The 26,235-nt window shown below is 47.1% G+C and overlaps 2 protein-coding genes across 2 annotated transcripts; one reads left to right on the forward strand and one right to left on the reverse strand.

The window, feature by feature from the left end:
* Positions 1 to 634: 634 nt before the first annotated feature.
* BBS1 (Bardet-Biedl syndrome 1) lies at positions 635 to 14,407 on the forward strand (the record flags this gene model as incomplete). The annotated part of the gene is made up of 17 exons (XM_080912035.1): positions 635 to 681; positions 987 to 1,063; positions 1,165 to 1,199; positions 3,394 to 3,666; positions 4,184 to 4,230; positions 4,324 to 4,362; positions 4,462 to 4,534; positions 6,485 to 6,616; positions 7,783 to 7,889; positions 8,854 to 8,974; positions 9,112 to 9,270; positions 10,849 to 10,918; positions 11,402 to 11,560; positions 11,875 to 12,008; positions 12,727 to 12,861; positions 13,470 to 13,556; positions 13,799 to 14,407. The coding sequence occupies 17 exons, from the start codon at positions 635 to 637 to the stop codon at positions 13,883 to 13,885; spliced, it is 1,782 nt and encodes a 593-aa protein (XP_080768161.1). The 3' UTR covers positions 13,886 to 14,407.
* Positions 14,408 to 19,500: 5,093 nt separating this feature from the next.
* ZDHHC24 (zDHHC palmitoyltransferase 24) lies at positions 19,501 to 25,759 on the reverse strand (the record flags this gene model as incomplete). The annotated part of the gene is made up of 3 exons (XM_080911654.1): positions 19,501 to 21,032; positions 24,130 to 24,407; positions 25,479 to 25,759. The coding sequence occupies 3 exons, from the start codon at positions 25,757 to 25,759 to the stop codon at positions 20,737 to 20,739; spliced, it is 855 nt and encodes a 284-aa protein (XP_080767780.1). The 3' UTR covers positions 19,501 to 20,736.
* Between the last annotated feature and the right edge of the window lie 476 nt (positions 25,760 to 26,235).

A 26,235-nucleotide genomic window follows, 5' to 3' on the forward strand; every position in this document is an offset into this window, starting at 1 on the left:
GCAGTGTGTGTGTTTTCTTCTCCTTTCGATTCAAAGCACAGTACATCACTTTTGGCTTCCACTCCACAATAAGATTTTGATATCATTTCCAGAGGAGGGCACAAACCCACAGCATGGGTTCTGGAGCTCTCCTTTGTGACATACATTTTTTTAAGATTTGTATGTGTGTGTGTATGTATTTTCTCCACGTGTATGCTGGTGCCAGCGGAGGCCAGAAGACAAACATCAGATTCCCTGGAACTTTAGTTACAGAATTTTGAGCTGTCATTTGGGTGCTGAGAAGCAGTCCAAGGTCCTCTGCAAGAGCAGCAAGCATTCTTGTACTTTAAAATTTTTCAGGAGCTTAAGAACTAGAATGCACTAACATGAGATCCCAACCTTTCATTTGTTTCTCAGCCTGGTTTTAACTCTTAAAAGGGACTCCTCTCCAGGCCTCAAAGCCAAGGCCCCTGTTTTTGATGCAGAAACCATACATAAGTCAATGCTGCATAGGACAAGAAAACCAGCACTTACCTTATTGGTCCCAGCAGGGACAATTTCATCCCGGAACCTTTGTTCCTGTGCTTTCGGGTGCCCGGGTGCTATTGGGCGTTGCACGACGGCTGAGCTGGTTGCCAAGGCGACGTCAGGGAAGATGGCTGCGGCGTCTTCATCGGATTCCGACAGCGGGCGACCAGACAGGTTAATTCCCGGGTCCTCACCATCTCCTTTCCCTCAGATGAATAGATGGTGCTTGGTAGCGGGTCCTGGGCTCTTGCTTTCGAGCAGCGGTGGAAGTTCTGGAAGTGTCCTTTAGAAATCAGATAAGAAAACCGATGGCCGAGAAGTGTTTGTGATTGGCGGATCATTCCTGGCGCCAATTAAACCCAGATCTAGACTTACTGTATTATCCTTTCGGAGTTTGTGCTCTCACTTTCAGGCGTCATTTCGCTTAGAGCTTCTTTTTCTTTGCCTTGGGATTCACTTTCCAACTATTTTCTTCTCAGCAACGAAGCCAATTCGAAATGGCTGGACGCTCACTACGACCCCATGGCCAACATCCACACCTTCTCCTCCTGCTTGGGTGAGTCTCCAGACCTAGGAGGATGGGAGGAACAGGTAACGGTTTCATGAAGAAACCTTTGAAATTCTGAGACTCATTTACCACCCTCTTGTGTTTTCTAGCACTGGCAGATTTGCACGGCGACGGGGAGTACAAGGTAGGTAGTCAAAAAGTTGAGTGGGGAAAACTCGTGAGATTTACAGAGGCTCAACATACTTTGGAACTCACCACTACTAAGAAGGCACATTTTGTTGTAACTTCTTTCTTTCTTTCTTCCTTCCTTCCTTCCTTTCTTTCTTTCAATGATTTGTTCATCTTTATGTGCATTGGTGCTTTGCTTACACATGTGCTGTGTAAGGGTGTCAGATCCCTTAGAACAGGATTTACAGACAGTTGAAAGCTGCCTTGTGGGTGTTGAGGATTGAACCAGGATCTTCTGGAAGGGCAGCAAGTGCTCTTAACTGCTGGGCCATCTCTCTAACCCTAGAATTTCTTTGTAATTTTGGAAAGTGAGCATTAATTTTATAACATGATCTGTAGAAATAAAACAGAAAGCAAGATATTGTGGATTTATAGTACGGGGACATATTCTCTAAAAACAATAATTTGGGGGCCAGGAGAGGTGGTGCATGCCTTTAATTGCAGCACTTGGACAACAGAAACAGGGAGATCTCTAAGTCTGAGGCTGACCTGTGAAGTTTAAGGCCAGCCAGGTCTACTTAATGAGACTGTATCTAAAACAAAGACCAAAGCTAATTAATAAAGCAATCCTCATCCCCAAACAAAATTAATTTGGAGACATTTATGTATTTATCTAGTGTGTAGAAGAATGCATGACGTGTGGAGGTCAGGTAACAACTTTTGAGAGTCGGTTTTCTCCCATCATGTAGGTTCCAGTGACTGATCTTATACCATCAGACACGGTGACAAGCACTTTTACCCACTGTGGATCCCAATTCTTTATGTCTAATCGTTGCTTAACTTTTTAGTTTATAATACAAAATAATGGGCTTACAATGTGAAATGGTCCACAAAGCTGTGTGTATTTTTCTTTTTATATTTATTTTCTTCACATATATGAATGCACTGTAGCTGTCTTCAGACACACCAAAAGAAGGCATCAGATCCCATTACAGATGGTTGTGAGCCACCATGTGGTTGCTGGGATTTGAACTCAGGACCTCTGAAATAGCAGTCAGTGCTCTTAACCACTGAGCCATCTCTCCAGCCCTTCTTTTTCTTTCTTTAGTCAAAGTTTTTCTATGTAGTAGCCTTGGCTGTTCTGGAACTCAGTATGTAGCCCAAGCCTGGCCTCAAACTCACCGAGATTCACCAGCCTCTACCTTCCAGTGCTGGAATTAAATGCATGGGCCACTGTGCCCAGTTTCTGTGTGTCATCTTTGAGTAGAGACCATGTTAATAATCTTCACTGTATCATTGACAATTTAGTGTATGTGCTAAGTTTACAAAGAAGCTCAACATGCTCTGGAACTCACCACCACTAAAAAAGGGACATTTTGTTGTAATTTACTTACTTCCAGTTTAAATACATACAACCTCTTAGTTTTAATACTGTGACATGATTCTTTGGTGTAAGGGAAAATACTTTGATTGGAAATAGGCATTAGAGTCTCATTGGGTAAAGGTGCTTGCTGCTAAACCTGATGACCTGAGTTCAATCCCTTGGATGAATAGGATAGCAGGAAAAAACCAACCCTCTAAAGTTGCCCTCTGATCTTCACACATGTGCTGTGCCATGGATGTCCTCACACCCATGTAAATATATGTAAGTTAGGATGTGAAGGGGAAAAGAAACCTCAGAGAAGTGAGATTTTTCCATTTCTCAAGAGGACATAGGTTATCAAGAGGCTGGTGATCATAGAGGCTGATAATATTATGAGGGTCTGTAATAATTTTCTCTCTATATTTCTTTATAATAAGAAAATTTCCTTAATAAAAAAGTATTTCATGCAAATATAAAATTAATATATCTTAGCATCATAACTGAGAAGAACATTACAGCCATATTCAAAGTCCCAAGCTCAATCCCCATTACCATAGGAAAAGGAAAGGAATGAATAATGAACAGATAAACCCCTCATTCACCCCTGAGCACTAGCAAGACCCTATCATTCAGGATTTTATTTGATTTTCCTCCAGGTGTCATGAGGTAGGCATTCCCATTTGCAAGAGAGAAACCTGAGTTCAGAATAGTTAAGTAACTTTCCTAAGGGGATTCCTCTTTTAAGCCTCATGGAAAAACCTTGGTGAATGTGAGGATAGATTAGTAAACACCAACAAAAAGTGTAAGTGAGATGGCCCTTATGCAGAATGGTCTCTTCTCCCTGCAGCTGGTGGTGGGAGACCTTGGCCCAGGTGGACAGCAGCCCCGCCTGAAGGTGCTCAAAGGACCCACAGTGTTGACAGAAAGCCCACTGCCTGCCCTGCCGGCCTCAGCTGCCACCTTCCTCATGGACCAGCACGAGCCCAGGACACCTGCCCTAGCACTTGCTTCAGGACCTTGTGTCTATGTTTATAAGAACCTTAGACCCTACTTCAAGTTCAGCCTGCCCCAGTTACCTCCAAACCCTTTGGAACAAGACCTTTGGAACCAAGCCAAAGAGGTAGGTGACATAGCAAACAAGAACTCAGAGACAGCAGCCACTGAAGGCGGAGAACCAGACTCTCTGGAGAGTGGGCTCACAGTAATGGAAGGCAGGTCATGTCCCAGCTCTCGCAGCAACAGGAAGATACTGTGCTTGCCCCTGAGTAGTAGCTTCCAGAAAGATGCTAAGCCATGTCCTTTGGAGAACAGAAGCCATAAGATCTCTCTGCAGTAACTACATCCCTTCCTACCTGTGGAGAAAGAGGAACCAAAGAAGGAAAAGGCTCACCTTAGTGAGTCGGGGAGGATTCTGGAGAGTAAGGACATATGAGACAACAGTAAAGAGGATGACAGGTGTGGACATGATCCTGAGACAGATTCAAAGCAAGATCTCAGCTTTGGGGTTGAGTGCCAGGCCATTGGGAAGAAGGTGAAGAGGAAGACCTGCCCCTCAAGCCCGAGTATAGACATAGTGAGCTGGCTAGGGACTGGCTGCTAGAGCTCACAGGCTCTCCCTTCTCCTCATGCTAACACAGGACCGGATTGATCCCTTAACCCTGAAGGAGATGCTGGAGGACATTAGGTGAGAGCCCACTTCCCCACTTTGCACTCCTTCATCCTGAAGCTCTCCTGTGAACCCTCATGTAAGCTGCCATGTTGGCCACTCTCGTTGCAGGGAAAAGGCAGAGGTGCCTTTGTCTGTGCAGTCACTCAGGTAGGAGTCCTTTGGGTGCAGGGTGGAGGGGATGTCTGTGGATTGTCACCAGAGGCAGCCAGGCCATGGCATGTCAGTGCCTGTTCTGTGTGGGTGCAGGTTTCTACAGCTGGAGCTGAGTGAAATGGAGGCGTTTGTGAACCAGCACAAGTCCAGGGTTATCAGGCGTCAGGTAATGCCCTATCTCTTCTTATTGCTTACATTTTAAAAACTGTGTGTTCATATGCAGACAGGTGCGTGTGTGTGTGTGTACATGGGTGTGGGAGGCAGAGGAGGACCTCAGGTGTCATCCGTAGGAATGCCATCCATCTCCTTTGAGATAAGGTTTCTCTTGGCAAAGAGCTCACCAATTAGGCTACATTAGCCAACCAGGAGGCCCAGGGATCCATCTGCCTCCCCAGCGCTGGTTTTACAGAGATGTGTCACCATGCCTGGCATTTCTCGCATGGCTTCTGGGGATCAAACTTAGCTCCTGCTTGCCAGGCAAGCACTTTATCAGATATAGTTTTAACAAAACTGTATCTCCAGCTCCATACCCTCCCATTAAAAAAAAAAAGACCCTGTAGTCAGGAGTTAATTCTAACACTGAGCCTAGCCAGGGGCACTGCATGTCCAGGGTCTCAAAGCCTCGTACATTTCTAGCTAACAGAAGTGATGGCTATGGAGCAGCTATGACATAACATTATCACACTTATATTCTCCAGGGTAAAGATAAAAGATGATTTCACTACCTAGAGACACCCACTTCTTACCATTTCTGAACATTTCCTTCACAAACGTGAATTTTATGCTGCCTTCCTTGAGTAACATTTTGAGAAGACCATATTTTGAGCCTAAGATAGCCTCTGAGAACTCTTAATTTTAGTAGTTCATTAATTATTTAGTTGGTTATGGCTGTTTCCATTTGTTTGTTTTGGCTCGTTGCTTTTTTTGTGACGGCATCTCATTAGTTGAGTTTGGCTTTGCTCTGAGCCTCTTGCTCTGCCTCCCAGTGCTGAGTTTGCAGGCCTGCACCAGCACCCTTGGTGCTTCACCGTGTACACCACCCCTCCGCACCCTCTGCACTTGTATTGATGTGTACGGTATACAGTGCAGTCGTTCAAAGGAAAACATTTTGCTTCTGCCAGTTCTCATGGAGAAAGAGATATGTATGTGAGTACACTGTCACTCTCTTCATGTATACTAGAAGAGGGCATCGATCCCATTACACCCATTACAGATGGTTATGAGCCACCATGTGGTTGCTGGGATTTGAACTCAGGCCCTCTGGAAGAGCAGTCAGTGCCCTTAACCACTGAGCCATCTCTCCAGCCCCGAAGCCTTCCTTATTAATGTCCTGTTATAGTTACAGAATGAACAGGTGTCTACTCTAGAAGTTCCAGAAAAGCTCTGGTCTCACAGCTCAGAGAGAACCAGTGTCTGTGCTTGAGGGTTTAGCTTCTAGCATGTTTCTATGTTCACATATATTACTTTATTTTGTTTTGTTTTTGAGACAAGGTCTCACAATGTAGTCCCAGCTGTCCTGGAGCTTCTTGTGTGGACCAGGCTAGCCTTGCATTTACAGAGATTCACCTGTCTGTGTCTCCTACTACTGGGATTAAAAGTTTGTACTACCACTCCTGAATTATAGACATTTTTAAAAGATACATTTTATGTGTATGAATGTTTGCCTGCATATACACATGTGTACTGCATGTGTGTCTGCTGCCTGTAGGTGCCTATGTCATTGGAGCTTCTTTTAAAACGTGTTGTTTTGTTGTTTGGAGTGTTTGTTTGAGGCAAGGCCTTGCCTTTTGGCCTAGCAGTTTGGGCTAGCCTGGTCCTGGAGTTTCAGGCCAAGCTGGTCTTGAACATGCAGCAATCCTCCAGCTCCTGCTGCCTCAATTCTTTGACTACAGGTGTGAGTCACATCCGCTCTTAAATGTGTGGCTGTCTTGGTTCTGACTAAGTGAATGGCTCATAAGTGGCTTAGACAGTACTTACTGTTAGGCATTTAGGTTTGTTGCAGGAACACCTTTGCCATCGACATTCAGGCACAATTCTTATGCTTGTTCCTCTTTTGCCCTCTCCCTCCCTTCCTCTGGCTCTGGGTTATCTGGGGATATGATGGGGTCTTCTGCAGACAGTCATCACCACCATGACCACCCTGAAGAAGAACCTGGCAGATGAGGACGCAGTGTCCTGTCTGGTGCTAGGCACCGAGAACAAGGAACTCCTAGTTCTGGACCCTGAGGCCTTCACCATTCTGGCCAAGGTCAGTATCAGGTCTGTCCCTACCTATATACAAGGTCCAGGCTGTGTTCCTCTTGTTCTCCCAGTATGGGTAGTGTCTGTTCAAAAGTATAGCTAAGCATAAAGAAAGATTAGATGTCCCAAAAGCTTAGCACTCCTAAGTCTGGTGTGAAAGGTTCAGCATGGATGCTTCCAAATGTTCCCCTGGGTGGAATAGTTGTCTAGCTTGGTTCAAACATTGCTGTGTTCTACAGAGGTACATTTCTAGTTCATTAGTGCTGCTGTGGTAAAACACTCTGACCAAGAGCAACTCAGGAAGGACAGCTTGACTGACTGACAACTCTGGGTTACAGCTACCATTTCAAAGAGGTGAGACAGGAGTTCAAGTAGCCAGTCACAGCATGTCCACAGTGGGGAGCAGAGGAAGGAACACTCATGCTGTCTGCCAGCACTGGCTTTCTTCTCAGGGCCCAGCCAGTGAATTCATTTTACCCACATTCAAGATCTGCCTTGGACTTCAATTAACAATCAAGACAGTCAGTGCAACCTGACCTAGGCATCTCCTCAGCCGAAACTCCTATCCGACGAGTGTAGGGTTTGCTACGTTGATACTGAGTGCACGAGGTACCGTGTCCTTAGACAGCTCAGGTGCAGAATCCAACAACTCATTCTTCTCACATTACTGTATAACGTCAGTGTCTCCCTTTGTTCACAAATCCATGTCTATTTTTTGTTGTTATTCTTTGCTCTTTTTTTTTTTTTTTTTTTGCAGTGTAGCCCAGAATAGCCTTGAACTTGTGTTCTTTCTGCTTGTTTTCCATGTGCTGGTAGTATGGGGTACCACCACTTCAGATTCATATCAACCCTTTTAAAGGCTCTGTATTCTCTATGTGGTTATATATGTAAATATATACAAACATGTATTTACCTGGCCACTTGGTGTCCACTTAAATGTCTTAACTATTAATGCTGCGTCAGTGGTCATCCTTGTTCACACACCTCTGTGTGTCTATTTACATAACTCATGCTTTGCTGGAGGTGACAGGGTTTGGCCAAATGGTGTAGACTTAAAGCTGCAAAGGAATTTAAGCTGTGACCAGTAGGAAGTGAACAAGGAGATCAGGATTTTAGCTAAGAAGTAAGTTTCTTCCAACCATGGTCAGTAGGTTTGAGTCATTGTCTCTGCAGATGAGCCTGCCCAGTGTCCCTGTCTTCCTGGAGGTTTCCGGCCAGTTTGATGTGGAATTCCGATTGACTGCTGCCTGCCGAAATGGAAACATCTATATCCTGAGAAGGTAGCTACAGATGTGGCCTCAGACACCTGGTGGTTTTAGAGGCTTGCAAGATGAACAGGTGGTTTAGGCTGGAATTTAGGATTGAAAAGAGGAGAATTTTGTAAAGGAGGCTGAACTTTAGAGGATAGAAGGGAAGAGGAGCCTAGCCTGAGGGCAGCAGTCGAGAGCCAAACAGTCAGAGGGTGGAGGAAGCAGATATAATTTATGTATTTATTATATTAGTTTGATATTCCAGACAGTTTTGTTTGTTTGTTCATTTGTTTTTTCAAGACAGGTTTTCTCTGTGTAGCCCTGGCTATCCTGGAACTTGCTCTGTAGACCTCTGTAGCCTCGAACTCACAGAGATCAGCATGCCTCTGCCTCCTGAGTGATGGGATTAAAGGTGTGTGCCACCACTGCCCAGCTGAATTATATTATGTTTATTTTGCCCATGTGCATGTCTGTATGCCACATGCATGTGATAGCCAGAGGCTAGAAAAGGTCATCAACCTCCTGGGACGAGATTTTCAAGTAACTGTGAGCAATGATATGGATGCTGGGAATTGAACCTCTGAGCCAGCTCTCCAACCCTCCAGACAGTCTTTTAACTGGACATACTATGCATTCAGCACTGTACAGGGGGTTGGAGACTCACTGCTAAGTGGAATGCTGTAAATATGGTTCCTGCCTTTATGGGGAAGACATACAGTAAAAATGTAAGTTTGATGAGAAGTAGAGACTCAGTGGGAAAAGAAACATCTGGGTTGGTGTCTTGAAGGGGGTGGGCACCTATGGTCCCAACATTTGGAAGGCTAGGAAGGAAGAATTCCCAGAGCCCAGAAGTCAGTGAGATGCATATGGTCTCATCATCTGCTCAGGACCAGGGGTGCTCTTGGGTAAATCTGAGGGGCTGAGAAGGGATGGGTCAGCCAGGGAGTTATACATAGACTTCTCTGAGCAGAGGGATCGTGTTTTTAATCCACAGAGACTCCAAACACCCCAAGTACTGTATCGAGTTGAGTGCCCAGCCTGTGGGGCTGGTCCGGGTACACAAGATCCTGGTGGTGGGCAGTACCCAAGAGAGTCTGCATGGCTTCACCCACAAGGTGTGGTCTCTGTCAAGCTTCTCCCCTCCACACTGTCTGCCCTGAGCCCAAAGCTGTCCATTACTTGCCGCTCTAACCACCCCTTATTTCCATATGGAGCCCTGAGCTCCCTGCAGACACTGGCTGTTTCTTGTCAGGGTAAGAAGCTGTGGACAGTGCAGATGCCTGCAGCCATCCTGACCATGAACCTCTTGGAGCAGCGATCCCGAGGCCTGCAAGCTGTCATGGCTGCTCTGGCCAACGGGGAAGTCCGAATTTACCGAGACAAGGCACTGCTTAATGTCATCCGTGCCCCTGTGAGCTTGCCTCCAGCCCTGCTGCTGGCTCTTCCATACCCCAGCCCTATTTTGTTTTTCTTTTGTAGTTTTGCTATTTAATCTTTGGTAGTTTCATACTTGAATGTAGTTGATCCCATTCACCCACATTCCCTTCTTATCTGCCCCCCAACTCCCTGTGATACCCTTTCCCCCAACAGGTCTGCCTCATTAATATAATCCATTGAGTTTATTTAGGGCTGTTTACATGTGTATGGGGTGGGTTTATTTACTGGGTCATGGCCAACTTACTGGTGGCAACACCCCTGCATAAAAATGAGTCTCCTGCCTCCAGCCGTGTTAACGGACATAGCTCCTTAGCTCAGGTGGGGCCGCAGTGGGTGTTCCTCCCGTCCAGCCCTGCTTCTTTACTGCCTCTCCTGGCCCTGTAAGGATGGGCCTTAGAAACACTGGTTGAAACCCTCATGTGTTCCGTTGCCACATGACAGGGAAAAGAGCATACAAATGAGTGTGCCTTTGATTCCAGAGAATTGACACGTGGTGACAGCTGGCCAGAGACTAATGAACACAGCAGAGGGAGCAGAGCACAACACTAGGAAGCAGAGGGGCGGAGTGACTGGAGCCAAATCAGTTTGCCAAGAGGATGAATGGCAGAAACATTCTAGACCAGGAGTAGCATGAACAAAGGCTGAGGGGCATAGAAGTTCTTTGTTTTTACAGATATGATCTCACTGTGTAGCTCTAGCTGGCCTGGAATTCACTATATGGACCAGGTTGGCCTCAAGTCACAGAGATCTACATAACTTTGCATGCATGTCTGTGCACCACGTGTGTATAATTTCCATGGAGGTTAGAAAAGGACATAGGATCCCCTGGATCTGGGGCTACCATGCAGATATGAGATTTGAACCAGGGTCCTCTGCTCAAGCAGCCAGTGCCTTTAACTCCTGATCCATCTCTCCAGTTCCAGGACTTTTTTATTTATAGTATATTTTTAAAGGGCATTTATAATATGTTTTGTGCATGTGCATGTGCCACAGCACGCCTGTGGGGATGAGAGGACAAGTATTAAGAACGGGTTCCTTCCTCCAGGGTTCTGGGGACTGAACTCAGCTTCTTACTCTCCAAACCATCTCACCTCATAGAATGTAACTCCCTACTGGAGTCTGATGGCCACTGTATAAAATCTGAGGTACTGAGAAAGTATGGGGTTGGGAGAACTGAGGAGAAACTGGGTAGGATGGACTGGAATCTGATGTGGAAGACCTGAAAAATCTTGCTAAAAAAAGGAAAAGCCGTTGGAGGTTTGTGGTCTTGAAGGGCAGCAAAGGTAGCCAAGACCCAGTGCAGGCAGGTTCAGTAGCCTGGGAGACTCACTAGAAGGCCACCCCAGGGGAGGGGAAGGGTGTTTAGTGTAGAACTTCTGCACAGCCAGGAGATTAGAAGGGATATGGATAATCCAAGAATATCCCCAAGGCAACATTGCTACAATGTCTCCTCACACCTTACCTATTTTAACTCTCATCTGGGCTCCCCTCCAGCCCCCTTGCTTTCCTTCTCAAGGTATTTTTCCAGCTGAAGTCTGGTTTCCCCGTGTAGGATGCAGTAAGCAGCCTGTGCTTTGGTCGATATGGGCGAGAAGACAACACCCTCGTCATGACTACTAGAGGTGAGGACTCAGATCTGGGAAGGACAGTGGGGCTTGAGTGAGGAGGACGAGATTCTGTGGGGAAGGAGGGTCTTGGATATAGACAGGTGGGACCCTAGGCCTGTGGACACACCCTGTGTAAGATTGGAGCAGATCATAGTAGTTGGATTTCTTGCCTGGGAGCTAAACCTGGTCAGGCTGTGCCTCTCCAGCCTGTGCCTTCACATCCACCCAAGTGCCAGGAACATCACAGTTCTTCATTAACAGCTGCTGAGTGAAGGAATGAAAGACTGAGTGAGTGATAAAAGACTGCTGCAGCCAAGTGTTCTGTCACACAACTGTAATAGCAGACTTGGAAAGGCAGGTGGATCAGGAGTTCAAGGTCATGTTCCAACACAAAGGGAGGTCAAGACAGGCTTGTTTGGACAAAAGTGCAGTTGTTTTGGGAAGAATGGGCATGTGGTAGGACAGGGAATGGGTTATTTTTGCTTGCCCACTTCTCAGGTGGCGGCTTGATCATCAAGATCCTGAAGCGCACAGCAGTGTTTGTGGAAGGGACAGGTGAGGTGGGCCCACCACTAGCACAGACAACAAAACTTAATGTGCCCCGAAAGACCAGGCTGTATGTGGATCAGACCCTGCGGGAGCGAGAAGCCGGCACAGGTGAGATTTAGGAAGAACACTGAGAATCCCATGGGGTGCCTTGGGCATAAATGAGATCTTAGCCAGTGGGGAAGGTTGGGGTCTACTGTCATTGGGTTACAAACTAATCCTCATGGCAGAGGGGGTGCTGGTGAGAACCGGGGCCCTTAGCCCAGAGGTTAGATCCAGCATGTTTCTCCCTATTCCAATTTTTCCAGGATCTGCAGGTCTTGCCCTGCCTATCCCATAATGCCTTTCGTTTCTATTTTTTCTCATATAATCTAAGCTAGAGTACTCTCACCCTGAACTGCTTCAGCCTTCATGTCTCTCTGCAGCCATGCACCGAACCTTCCAGACTGACCTCTACCTGCTGCGCCTGCGAGCTGCCAGAGCCTATGTTCAGGCCCTGGAGTCCAGCCTCAGCCCCATGTCAACCACAGCTCGGGAGCCACTCAAGCTGCATGCTGTGGTAAGTGTCCAGGTGTAGGGACATTAGGGATAGGGGTCAATGACATCCTCCCTGCTGCACAGGTAAGCACCAGAGCCACTGCCAAACCACTGAGCCCCGTGCTCCATCTCACTTCCCTACAGATCTAGAGTCTGAGGTCCTTGTCCTCGTGAGAGGGCTGCTCAGCCTCCTATACTCTCCTCTTCTATGGCTGCTACAGAGGAGGACATGCTCTTTTGTTCCATGCTGTACTTCAAACAAACTCCTAGGCTGGAGTGGGGTATAAGTTACAGTGGGACATTGTACATCCTAGGAACCTGGAGGGATTCTTCAGGCCACAGATGAAGGCAGAGAGTGATGTCTGTTGGTGTGGACAGCCTACAGAATTAGGACTGCCTGGTACAGGGAAGGTCTGCTCTGTAGACCAGGCTGGCCTCAAACTTAGAGATCTGAGCCACTTAGAATGAGAGGAGGTGGCCTTTAAAATCGAGTCACCAGGATGGGAAAGGAAGGCAATTGTTCCCATGCTGGGCTCAGCGATGAGCACAGCTGCAGTCCTGAACATGTCCCTGATCTGTGCCTTTGCCATCTCTCTGCTTCTGCACCCTTTAAGAAGCAGATAGGTGGAACTGAAGAAGGGGATCTTGAGGCCCTGGATGGAGAAGCAGCACACAAGATGGTGGTATTCAGGTTCAAGGCCACTGGGTCTAAGGGCCTCTCTACCTTACTCTCTCTACAGGTTCAAGGCTTGGGTCCCACCTTTAAGCTCACACTTCACCTGCAGAATACCTCCACAGCTCGGCCAGTACTGGGGCTGCAGGTCTGCTTCCTGTACAACGAGGCACTCTATGCCTTGCCACGGGCCTTCTTTAAGGTACTAGATCTCCATGCTGATGTGGACTCTAATAGTCAGAGCTGGGACTGATGAAGTGCCCCTTCTAGATTGCAGTAAGAATAAGGGAGTGGCCAGTAAACCAATACAAGCCAGAGCCCAGACTCAGCCCTTGCCTCCACTGCCTTTCTTCTAGCCAAAGAGATGCCAGGAAGCCACACAGAAGGAACTAGGAAATAGCTGTATGAGTTTTTCCTCTGCGCCCCTGATTGGAGAGGGTAGGGGGCGCCAGAACTGATGATGCCTCACTGTCCCTGCTGAAGAAGAGGCGCCACTCTCTGCTCCAATTACAACAGAAGCAAAGGACCCAGTTCCCCCAGGGCTAAGGTGTTCTCAAGTTGGGAGAAGCAATAATCAAAACTCTCGAACATGGAGGAGTCCGTTTTAGTAGACGTCAAAGGGTCTAGGTTTAGCCACAGACATGGGGCCCCAGGTGTGCACTTACCCTCCCAACACCTTGATCCCTGGATCTAGTTAGTCATACTTGCCTAGGCTAAAGCATCCTGAGGTGCAGCCATGTTTTGTAATCTGCTAGATGCTGTCTAGGTACATGGGCTTTGAGAGCTAATCTATTTATGTTCCCCAAACAGGTTCCCTTGCTGGTACCAGGACTCAGTTACCCACTGGAGACCTTTGTGGAGAGTCTCAGTAGCAAGGGCATTTCAGACATGATCAAGGTAGGTTGCTATTTCAGAGAGGCAAGTGGGACCCCGGGGAAGCCAGTAGGATGAGGTGGACAACACTGTTGGGGCCCTGGGCTGTGATGGAGTATGTTAGCACAGCAGAGACCTCCCAGCCTTCCCATCCCTTTGACAGATATACTGGGAGCCTATCACTTGAGCCATCACAGACAGATTTGCTGTTAGTAAAGAGAGAGGTCAAGTTGTGTGCCCCGTCTGCCATATCTTCTCCTCCCTAGGTTCTAGTGCTCCGGGAAGGCCAGAGTGCGCCCCTGCTGAGTGCCCACATCAACATGCCTGTGAGTGAGGGTCTGGCAGCTGCCTGAGCCCTGGACCAGCATTCAAGCCTCCACAAAATGGAGCCAGTCACATCCAGTAACTTTCAGTGTCACCAGACTACTTCCCCCAACAGCAGTGTAGTGAGACATCTGTTCCTCTCTGACAGTCCCTTGCTCCCCGCCTCAGCCAGTGGGCTGAGCAACAAGACATGGAGTGTTCAGAATCAGCTCCTCCTCCCTCAGAACCCACCCAATGACTGTCCCTCAGTTCCTGCTGCCTACCACTCTCCTCAGCTCTTGAAAGACATCTTCCCAGGTGTTAGGAGGTGATCTGAGGAGATCAAGGTGAGCATAGCCCCAGTCCATCCATCCTTCCTTCCTTCCTTCCTTCCTTCCTTCCTTCCTTTCACTCATCTATTTCACATCAAGGCCACAGTTGATAAAGGGCTCCAGATGTTGGCTGGTACTGATCCCTCTGTTGCCCTTTGAGGTTTCAGGAACATGGACACTGCCAGCTTAGTTTACAGGCACATGTGCTTGGCTTCCTCAGCTGAAGAGGGACTCCACTTTCTACCCCAAAGCCCAGGAGTCACAGGGCTTAGTCTCCAGGTCTTAGAGTAGCCACAGAGATTGCCAGAGGAGGTGGTACTGAAGTAGAAGGGATCAATGGGAGGAGCTAGATTCACACAGCAGCTGCTTCTGACATGGATGCCCATGTCCCATATCCAGAGATAGTGTTCTGAAATGGAATGCCAAGCCAGAGAGCAGAGCTGGGGCTGGTGGCACTTGGAGAGGTGTTTCTGGGACCTGGGAAGTGACCTAAGGGGGAGAGCCGACAAGTGCCTGTCAGAACGCACTTAGGTTCAGGAGCCCGAGATGGTCCTGAGGGTGGAATGTTTACTGTGCAGTGGCCAGAATATGCCTGAGGTCACTGAAAAGGAGACAGCAGGGGCATGGAATGAAGCTGAGTAAGGAAGATGTGTTCAGATCTCATGTGCCAGGACCCCTGGCCCTCCTCAGACTTATGACTCACTTGAAAGTCAGGAGCCCTGCTCCACAGAGAGCAACATTTTCTCCAGTCTCCTCAGGTTCAGCCTGGTGTGTGGCACCCAGCTCAGACTTGCAAGCTTCCACCTCTCCAGTATAAGAAGTTTGTCTGGACTCATTCTAAACCGTTGTGAGTTCTAGCACCATTAGAGCATGGCAGTTCCTCAGGAGGGAAAAAAGAATTGGTCCAAGAAGGTGATACTTAACTGCACGGCTTTTGTCCACAAAACCAGTGTCTCCAAGCTGATCACCACTGCCCAGTAACAGCCTCTGTGCCCACTCGGGGACCAGGGTGATACTGCCCACCTTGACCCTTTCAAAGGGTATTTCAGGGGTCAGGCTAAGAGACAGTGGGCTTAGACCAAAGAAATAGCCCATCCTCCTTCTCACATTGCCCATCCCCCTCAAGACAGCACTACCTGAGCAAGCATAGCAAAGGGCTCTTGTGCATCAGCCAGCGGAGGCACAGCTGGACTGAGTGGGAGGTCTAAGTGGAGGTGGGAGTGTTGCTGTGAGTCAGAAACCTGCAGCACTAAACAGGGAAGTTCTGCCCAAAGTGTTGAGCCCTGTTACTGGTGCTCTGTGAGTGGGGCTGTGCTATCGGGAAGGCTGTGTGTTGGGTCATGACATTCCAGTCCCTTTCCCTCAGGTCAAGCTGTGAAATCAGAACAAAATTATCTGATGTGTGCTCTCCCCATAGCTGTTCATGATTATACAAGGGGTGAGACATGCCCAGGCCCTACCATGAACACATGTCGTTCTGTGCCTGCCTAGTAACAGATGTATGACATCACCTTATGCACATAAAAGAACATGAAGCATAAACAGTGCAGAGTGTCCAGTACTCACAGGAGTGAGAGCTCTAAGAAAGTGTGACCCTTAAGGATGGGAAACACACCTATGTAGTGATTGGGAATAGACTTTAAAATAAAATGCCCTCTTCCCTTTCCACGGGACCACTCCTGTACAACAGCCATTCTCATTAACTATTTTAAAAAAAAAAAAAATATATATATATATATATATATATATATATAGAAATATTCTTTTAAAATTATGCGTGTGTTGGAGGTACGCCAGTGAGTACAGTGCCCAAGGGCGTTAGATCCCCAGGAGCTGGAGTTACGGGTGGGTGTGAGCTACCAAGTATGGATGCTGGCAGCCACACCCGGGTCCTTGGTGAGAGTAAGGACCCCCTCTCCAGCCCCATACTCTTGCTTCAGCCATCCATCTGTTGACTCCCTGTTGTAACAGATGAGTCTTTGGTGCTCCTGAGATGCTTTCCCTGCTCTCCATGCTTTAGGTAATGAGTCTTTACTGTTTACATTGCTGTTTATATTGGCTTGTGAAAGTCTTAATAAAGCTGAGAATTAACTATAAATAACCATTTTTGAACTTTTAGATGTTTTCATGGAATTGGCACTTGCGTAGTTTTCAAATATATCATTGAAAATTCTCCCATGCAGTCTCTGTTCTTTTCTTGGGACACTTCCTTCATACCTTGCTCCTGTGTAGACTCCTCTGTAAGAGAATTCCCCTACCAGTTATCCCAGGGATAGATACCCTGATTCTTGGGTTCTGTGTCTTCTTTTTCTGCCCTCATTGGGTAAAGCATATCCAAGGGTAACTTCATTTTAAAACCTACCTGTGATGTCTATTCCCAGTTGTCAACTTGACTATATTTGGCCCAAACTACAATCCAGAAATGGAAGGCACACCTGTGATCCAAATCTTGAAGCCAGAAGACACAGGCTTTTGATCTGGATCTTGAAGCATAGTGACCATGAAAAGCTTAGGGCCAGGGAAGGTGAGTCATGCTTTTAATCCCAGGAGACAGAGGCAAGCAGATCTCTAAATTCAAGCCAGCCTGGGACAGAACAAATTCCAAGTAAAGAACAGTTTAAGTCTAGCCATGGTGGACACACCTTTAATCTGGGCCACACCTTCTGCTGGAGGCCTACATAAGGACAATGGAAGAAGGAAGGCTTGCTTCTTTGCCTGCTTACAGTTAGCACATCTGTTGGAACCCACTTCTTCAGGATTCCAGCTTATACAGAAGATCTGAAATATCCAGCCTCATGGGACTGAGCAACTACTAGACTCTTGGACTTCAGATTCACAGCTGTTCATTGTTGGGTTAGTTGGATTGCAGCCTGTAAGTCATTCTAATAAAGTTCCTTAATATATAGAGACATAATATCATCCTGAGTGAGATAACCCAGTCACAAAAGAACAGACATAATATGCATAATAATGGGATACTAACCCCAGAAAGCTCTGAACACCCCAGAAACAACTCACAGACTGTGTGAGGTTCAAGAAAAAGAAAAGAAAAGAAAAAACCATTGTGCTCAGTCCTTACACACCAAGAAAACTTTGACTAATTCCGGGTTACATCCTGTTTTACATGTACTTTATGCTCATTGTAACTAGTAAGACCTTAATACACACTATCAAACCTTTGAAAAAAAAAAAGCCAAGCACTGACAAAAATGTATTCGTATACTTTTATGCAAAAATGCTTAAAATTTGTTCATTTATCTTTGTTTTTAAAATAAAGTTGTTCAAAAAAAGAAATATAAACAAATAAAATTAAGAATAAATTAAAAAAAATATAGAGAGAGACATTCTATAAATTCTGTGACTCTAAAGAACCCTGACCAAGACACCACCGAAGTTTTTATACCACAGCTTGACTGGACACTGCTGTATTCTGCTCACAGTGACAGTTTGGGTAGTAAAACAAAGCTAGGAATAGTTTTCCTATAGACAAAGCTCCCAGGTCTTCTGTGCTTGGTCCTAATGTTGCTTTGAGGTGGGGGTAAGTGGGCATTCATTCTCAGAGCTAACCTCTTCTCTCTCTGGGACTCCATTTAAACCCAACATCCGACAAATGGTTGCTCCTGAGAGGATAAAATCGATCCTAATTTTTTTCTCCCTTCTTCCATGGTCATCCTTTTGCTTTTTCTGAGAATGAGAATTTTGTAAGCTTTTCTTAAGTTTCAAACTGTTTTTCTTAGTTCTCCACTTCTCTGTTCAGTCCTTATGTTTTCTTATCTTTAAGTTCTGCACTTAGTTGTGTGTGTGTAGTCAAGCAACATCTAATTAAACAAAAACTCAATTTATTTTTATTGTGTGGGGGGTAGTGATAGGAAGCACTCAAGGGCTTTAGTTGATATTGAACTGGAGGCCAGAGAGTAAGGCAAAAATAGAGTCCTTCATCTGGGGTGGGAAGAGGGGAAGGACAAGGTTTTGTTTTTGCACAAACCCAGGCCACTCTGTATAGATGGTGGGCAGGGCCACCTGCAGCCTCAGCAGAGCCCCCAAGGGGCACAGCCTGAGATTCCTGTGGTCTGCCCTCTCCCTTCAGGCCCAAGATTGGGTCCTTTATTCTCTTTACAACATAGAATTTCATAATGAATTTATTTAATAAAACAGTCCATGGGGAAGGATGGCTCAGAGATGAAGAACAGTTGCTGACCTTGCAGAGGATCTGGGCTCAGTTCCCAGCACCCACATGGCATGAGTCACGATTGCCTGTGGTTCCAGTTCCCGGGGATCAGACCACCCCTTTTGGCACCCACATGGTTCATACAAACATGTAGGTACACATAAGAATAAAATAAAAAGTTTAAAATAAAGTAAAAAAAAAAGTGAAGGTACATTCTACATTGATTGCAGAGTGATCTCACCCATGTAGAGAAGCAAGAACCATACAAATATTTTTAGATAATTTATTTTTATTCCTTATTGGTGTTTTACCCGCATGTATGTCTGTGTGAGGGTGTCAGGTCTTGAAGTTACAGTTGTGAGCTGCCATGTGGATACTAGGAATCAAACCCTCATCTTCTGGAAGAACAGTCAATGCCCTTTAACCACTAAACCATCTCTCCAGACCCTTATAAAAATATTTTGAATTTAAAGGAATCCAGATGTGGTGGCTCACACCTCTAAGCCCAGAATTGAGAAATGTGAGGCAGGAATGTCAAAGTTCAAAGCCATCCTGAGCTACGTAGCTCCGGGTCAGTCTGAACAGCTGTCTCCACCAAATAGTTTTTTAGAGGAAAAATAAAGATGTTATGATTATAAATAGAGTAAACAAAAGACTTTACAATGGGGGGCCATTGAGACAGCCCAGCAAGCGAAAACATCCACTCCCCAACCTGGTAACCTGAGTCCAATTCCAGTTCCCATGTGGTGTGAAGAACCAAGTTACCCTCAGACCTCCATACACGTGGTATGGCACAGGTATGCCTCTCCATGCACACAAAAGAAAATTTAATTTTTAAACAATCTAGTGCTCTTGATGTATGCTCAACAAGCTCTTCCTAAAGCCTTTATAATAGCATTAACATATAAAAATAAATCTACTCAAAAGACATGATCTTTGTTAGAAAGAAAAAGCTTTATTGAAAATATTTACAGCTGGCATGGTGGTACACACTTTTAATCCCAGTGCTTAGGAAGAAGAGACAGGCAAATCTCTAAGTTCGAGGCCAGCCTGGTCTGAATAGTAATTTCTAGGCTAACCACAGCTACAAAGTGAGACCTTGTCTCAAAAAATAAAAATATTCCTTGAGGAGATAGACCATGTTCATGATCTGAAAAGTTGGATCTCACATAGACTCTGGTTTCTCCAGGCTAATATACAGTTCATTGGGTTCTACTTATTTCAAGGTGGGCTTTCATTGGTAAAATCCAAAGAGCTGATTCTCAGATTGGTATGGGAGAGCAAGGGCTTCTAGGGGATGATTCCCACTGAGTGGGGGGAGTGTTCATGGGGTGGGGGCAGTGTAGAAAAATGACCAGTGGAAGAAAATAGAAAATGTTTGGTTGTGGTATATTCAGACGGTCATGTGGAAGAAAAAAAGAGTACTGTACCACTAAATGCAATAACTTGGACACAAACAATATGTCCTCTTCTTATCTCCATGGGTACCCACATATATATGCCCATGCATGCACACAACCACACTCACACACACACACATACACAGAGAGAGAGAGAAAGAGAGAGACAGACAGACAGAGAACAAAGAGAGAGAGAGAGATTAAATCACCCTTCGTGAACTCTGGAATGCTTGGAAGCTAGTTATTTTGGACCGGATGTTCCCCCTTTTCACTTCATCTGTGCAAAAGTAAAGCAGATTCAAAGACCTGGGTTAAAATACCACCTCTTAGGCCACTCATGGTAGTGAATGTCTTTAATCTTAGCACAGTGAAATTTCCTTGAAAGGAAAAGCCAGTGGATTTCCTTGCATTTGAGACCAGTAAGGTCTATATTTCTACCCCACAATCTTGTCATGTGGTCTAGCAGGGCTTTTTTGTTTCTTTCAGAACAAAGAGCCTAACTGTGGCCCCACATACAGGTGAGCTACAAGAGCTTCCTCAAACCCCCTGCTGCAGACATTTCTATGGAGTGCTAGTCTCTAAAGCATGAGTGGATTCTCCTTGCCTGGATCTTACCACACCCTGCCAGGGCCAGAGGAGGCAGAGGCCTGGCCCATTGGGATCTCAGGCCTTCTGTAGTCTCCAGGACTGCCATGGGAACTGGAAAACAGCAACCAAAACAACAAAGTGAGGGACAGGAACCTAGCAAAGATGAGGGAGGCCAAGAACCAGGTAGGCACTTTACTACCCTGTGGAGGGGCCAAGGAGGCCCCCTTGCTAAACCTTCCTCTGCCAAAAGGGCCAACTATAGAGATAAAAGAGCCCACATTGGACAGGTTCAAAAGAGCTAGAGCTTCCCACTCCACACATGAAGGGGCCTCCTTCCTGTGCTGGCATGAAGCTAAGTTCTCAGTTCGCTCCTCTGCTCCCTTCTGCCCTGTTCAGTTCAGGCTCTACTGGACTCAGGAAGTCGCAAGACCCACATTAGTTGGAGTCTGGAAAGTGATCCCATCTCCAGGCAAAGGAGAGGCTAGAAAAGGCCAGAACCAGACGAGAGCCCAGCGAGGCCCCAGGGCTGCCTGCAGGTTGTGGCAAGTGCCCAGGTCATAGGAGTGTTGACCCCGAGCCCACTCCCAGGTGGTCTGGCCCCGAAGCAGCAGCATCCCATGGAAAAGCAGCCCAGCAGCGCACAGCAGCGCACCGGCCACACATGTGTCCACCACAAAGGCTAGGGCGAACTGGGCCAGAGACACTTTACCTGTGGGGGAGAAAACAGAAAGGGTCTCAAGGAACAGCAGTTGACCCCAATCCTGCCCTCCCCCCACCAAAGAAGCTCATGCCTCCATTCTGCAAATTCATCACTTAGTTACGCCTGGAATCTGTGTTACACAGAAAAGTATAATTTGCCATCTTGGCCTCAGCAGGTAGCTAGTTCCTGCTGAATGATTAGCTGACCTCCAGAGGCCATGAAACACTGCTAAGTGAAAGAAGCCAGGTATGAAGGGCCATGGGTTGTGGGATATGCTTTCTGTGAATGTTTGTCTTGAATAGGCAAAATGCATGCACAGAAGCATATTAATGATGGTCAGGGCTGAGGGAATTTAGGGGGTTGTGAGCGGGGCTCTTACTGGACACAGCATTCCTCTTTGGAATGAAAGTGTTCTGCAATTAGATAGGGGTAATGACTGTACTATACTATATACTAAATATAGACATTTAGTATATTTAGATATATACTAAAATCTACTAAGCTGTACACCTCCGACTGGCTAAAATGATGTGTTTTGAATCAATAAAAGAGTTCTTGGTCTGCGCAAATGGCTCATTTAGTAAAGTGTTTGCAAGTACGAGGCTCTAGCTTCAGATCCACAAGACCCACATAAACATCAGGATGTGGTGACATATGCCTGTAATCCCAGCCATGAATGGATGGGAGGAAGACACAGGTGTATCTCAGACTAGCTGGCCTGGCCTAGTTGGCAAAGTTCCAAGCCAATGAGATACTGTCTCAAACAGAAGGTGAAAGATGTCCAAGACTGTCTTCTGACCTTTGCCAGTACAAGCACACATGCACGCACACACCCATTCCCAAATATGTATAAAATACTGAGAGTAGAGAAAATAGACTTCACTATTTTGATAACACAGAGAGAACATCCATCCAGAAGAGACTCTCCTAGGAGACAGTGCTAATGGTCTGGCAGTTTAAGAAGTCCTGTGGCTGTGGACTGTATGCAGTGGAAACCTGACAGGAGGGGCTCCAAGAACAGCAGGACATGCCAGAGTGAGAGAAGAGGTTCCCTATACTGAGTACAAGTTATCAAGTCTGTGGAGACCAAAACAGAAGGTAGAGGTGAGAATACCAAAGCCTGAGCTGCAGGTGATGCCAAGGGCAAAGCTGTTAAGAATGCCACTGGAAGCATCTAAACTGAGAGGTCCCTAAAGCAAGGAGAGAGCTGGAGTTTCTAGACAGACTGACTTGTGCTACCCTAGGAGAAAGGGCGGGGCAGAGACCAGGAGAAGAATGAGCAAGAAGAAAGCAGCTGTAAGCCTGTACAAGTCCTTTGAAAGAAGGCAATATAAGGAGGTGAAGGGGACCCCCAGGAACACCAGTGAAGAGAGTGGGGTACAGGAACAGGAGTAGACAAGATATGCAGAGGCCTCCATCTAGGGGACACCAGCTTTCAAAAGCTCCCCCACCCCCATGGGAGAGGTGAACACAGAAACATTTTCTTTTGTTTTTCAGACAAAAAAATAGCTCAGGCTCACCTATAGCTCCATATGTAACACAGGTTACCCACAAATTCTAGTGCTCCTGCCAACCTGGGTTTCATATGGAGAATAAGGTGAACCAGGGCATGAACACGACATCACGTATATCTGATATATACAGCCAGGGGAGGAAAGTTGAGCTAGGATGCTTGAGATGTTGGAGAGGTGGAAGTGGGGGCTGCAGAGATGGCTCAGTGGTTAAGAGCACTGACTGCTCTTCCAGAGGTCCTGAGTTCAAATCCCAGCAACCACATGGTGGCTCACAACCATCTGTAATGGGATCTGATGCCCTCTTCTGGTGTGTCTGAAGACAGTAACAGTGTACTCATATACATAAAATAAATAATTCTTTAAAAAAAGAAAAAGGTGGAAGTGAAGGGCGCTAGGCTAGATGGGAGCAGTAAAAATGGAAAAGGCAAGATGAATAGCGACCCATTCTGGACTCTGACAAGAAGTAAGTGTGGTTGTGAGAGTTGGGGGAATGAAAACACAGGCCAAGAAATGGAAGCCAGAAGTGAGCACATGGCTGTAAGCCCCAGTATTTGGAGAGTTGAGGAAGCAGATGCGTTCAAGGCCAGGAAGGAAAGAAGAAAGGAGGTAGAGAAGAGAGGAAGAGAGGAATATCCAAGCAAGCTTTCTGGGCATGGGTAGTACAGCTGGCAGTTGGTGCTTTTGGTTTCAACAGATCCTGGGGCTGAGAGGCTGGGAGCCCAAGTCAGCGTCTAGGGACAGTGAGATAAGCTATAACTGTAGGAAAGCACCCAGCCTCGGAAAACAAGAGCCACAGAGAAGAGCGCTTGTGCATGCACATGTCTGTCTGTGCGTGCATGCTTGTGTTGTTCGTGTTAGCAGGTATTTGGGACAGAGGTGGGATTCAATAGGATGAGGTGCCATGGTGATTTCTCAGAATGGCCAGGGAGGTTGCAGAACAAGGTTAACAGGACAGTAGAAAGGTCGGGAGGAAGGATTCAGGAAACAAAGCCCAAAGTGTTCTGGCCAGAAGGAACAAAAATATACACAAATCCATGCGACTTCCCTGCCTATAACTTTCACTGGCTCCCACTGCCCCGTTCAATCAGACTCACCTCTCACCCTAGCATTCATGGCCTCTACCACCCAGTCCTGACTAGTCATCCTAGCCCCAGTTCTCACTGTGTCCACGAAATTGCTTTTGTCTCTTTCAGGGTTTGTGTACATGCAATGACACTCCTTCTCTGTATGTGTGTGTGTTAATGGGGGGGGGGCGATATTTGGAGCATTAGGTCCATCTCCCTTAAGATAACCTTCTAGCATCCCAACAACCCATGGGCTCTCAAATTGGCCTTTCCTCTTCTGTAGCAAGCCCTGGAGTCCTTCTTGATTCTGGGGGCCAGAACTTTGCTCTTCCCTTGGAGCTCCAGATACAGTACTTCACACTCAGCTAAGTACTGAGCTTCCCTCTCTCCTTAAATGGCACTGTGACTGGATCCCCAAAACACTGGCGAAGAGAACCAGCTGGACACCACACTCCCACAGGAAGGGGCCTTGCTCCCCAGCCCAGTGCAAGGGTCTCTGGCTCCCAGAAGGTTCAGAAGGCTCCCCACCTGTGAGTAGCATGAGCCAGGGCAACAGCAGGAGAGCCACCGTGTAGAGGGCTGAGTGAGCCTGCAGCAAGGCTGACAGGGCAGGGCTTAGCAGCACTGAGATGTGGAGCAGGACACCAGCAGCATGAAGCAGGAGGCACAGGAATGGCCGGTAATTATGGAAGCCCACACAGCGGCCCAGTAGGCGACAGTGGTGGTCACGGCGTAGGATACACACACGACAGGCAGAGCAGTGCCCACTGCGTGGTGGCACCTGGCTTTGGCACTGGTAACAGTAACTGCAGGGGGTGGGGGCAGGGACACAGGTCAGTGCCCCCAATAGCTCTCAACGCCCCAGACCATGCCCAACCTCAGCCTCAGAAATCATCTTGGGAAAGCAAGAACAGTCATTGTCTTTGCCAGGCACTTCCAACTACTGGCTGCCTCCTGTGACATGCCCTCTGAAAAGCAACTTTTCAAAGGCTTGGAAGTACTTCCGCCACTCACATCTCTTTCTCCCTCTCCACTCTGGTCACTGAGCTTGTGGTTCTGTAATATTCTGGCCATACAGTGGCTTCTGCCTTTTCTTGGTCTGCTTCCTTCTTCCAAAAACCAGTCCAAAATTTTCTAAGTGGCTGACTCCACCACCTCAAGGCTTTGCGCAAATGGCCACTTATTTATTTTTAGTTTTTAGTTGAAATGGACAAGTTAGTCTTAATATATTTGCAGATGCTATGACTTTTTAGTAAAATGTAAATTAATTAATCAACCTAACAATTCCATCATCTAAAAGTCTTGTGCAGCAAATTGACCATCTATTTAAAATTGAAACTTTGTGCTGGGGAGATGGCTCAGTGGTTAAAGACATTTGCTTCACAGGCCTGATAATCTGTTCACTCTTCTGAACCCTCGTGGTAGGAAAGAACCAACTCCCGAAAGTTGTCCTCCTATTTCTACGTGTGCCTCGGCATGCGTGCCTGGACTCAAGACACCCGTCATGCATACAGGCAAAAATAATAAAAATAACTGAAATTTGCCCTTCTCGCCTTCTTTACCCTGCTCTATTTTTTGTTTCCGTATCATCCTTTACCATCTATTTTATGCAATTTGCTTTTTTTATTGGCTTCTTATTATCTTTATTATCTGGCCCTTCCGCTGAAATCAATCGCAGGAGGTAGGGCATCTGTCTTCACTTTCGTCCTCAGAACAGTGCCTGCTCAATATCTGAATAAGTAGCGGATGCCAGGTTCTAAAGGAGTTCTAGGGCTCTAACAACCCGGATGCTAACGTCATCTAGTTTCTGACACCTCAAGTTTTGCGCCTCCCAACCCCCCCGCTTCTGCCCAGGGACCCCCGAGCTCGACACTCACGCCCAGCCCTGGCCCAGGCCGCGGCCAGCCAGCATCACTCCTCGAATGCTGGGATCCGAACGCAGGAAGAGCCCCATGTTGCCCAGCAGATTGAGCAGCTGATAAGCAGCCAGCGCCAGTTGCAAGGCCCGGGCCAGTGGTCCCAGCGGGGGTGGCCCAGGCCCCAGCACCATCACGTAGGCCAGCTCCAGGACCACAACGGCGGCCCACAGTGCGGTGAGCACCACTGGCATCCGCGTGGGCGCTCCTTCTGCTCCCGTAGCTGCCCAGGGCTCTCCCATGGTCCGACCCACCGGCTTTCGGATCGCTGGGATCCCACTGCTTCCGTATTGGGGAGGGCATAGCAGCGGACTGATGTCTGCCGCGACCAATAAGAGCTCTGCAGGAGTGCGTTGAGCGCCAGACTTATAGGGAGGCGCCACAAATACAGAGAAGTGATTGGCTGACTGACCAGATGTTTGAAATCCGGTTGGTGCTGCCGCCCAGGTGTCAAAAAGAAGCAGTCATCCCGCAGACGTCCCCCCCCCACACCCGTGTAGTTTGCTGCTGCTCCGAGAGGATTGAGTTGCAACCCCCGGGGCCGTCGGGGTTTCCCGGATCAGCACATTCTCCTTACACTCCTCTACAGCCGCCCCGATATTAATAGACCTGGCTGGCCCTATCATCTGGCCTCCAGCCCTTCCCCATGCTCGGGTATCTCCATCAAACTAGAAAACTTCCCAAACAACTTCTTGCCTTGGTGTAACAGACTGTGAAA

This window comes from Micromys minutus (assembly GCF_963924665.1).
Source record: "Micromys minutus genome assembly, chromosome: 2".
Classification (NCBI taxonomy): domain Eukaryota; kingdom Metazoa; phylum Chordata; class Mammalia; order Rodentia; family Muridae; genus Micromys; species Micromys minutus.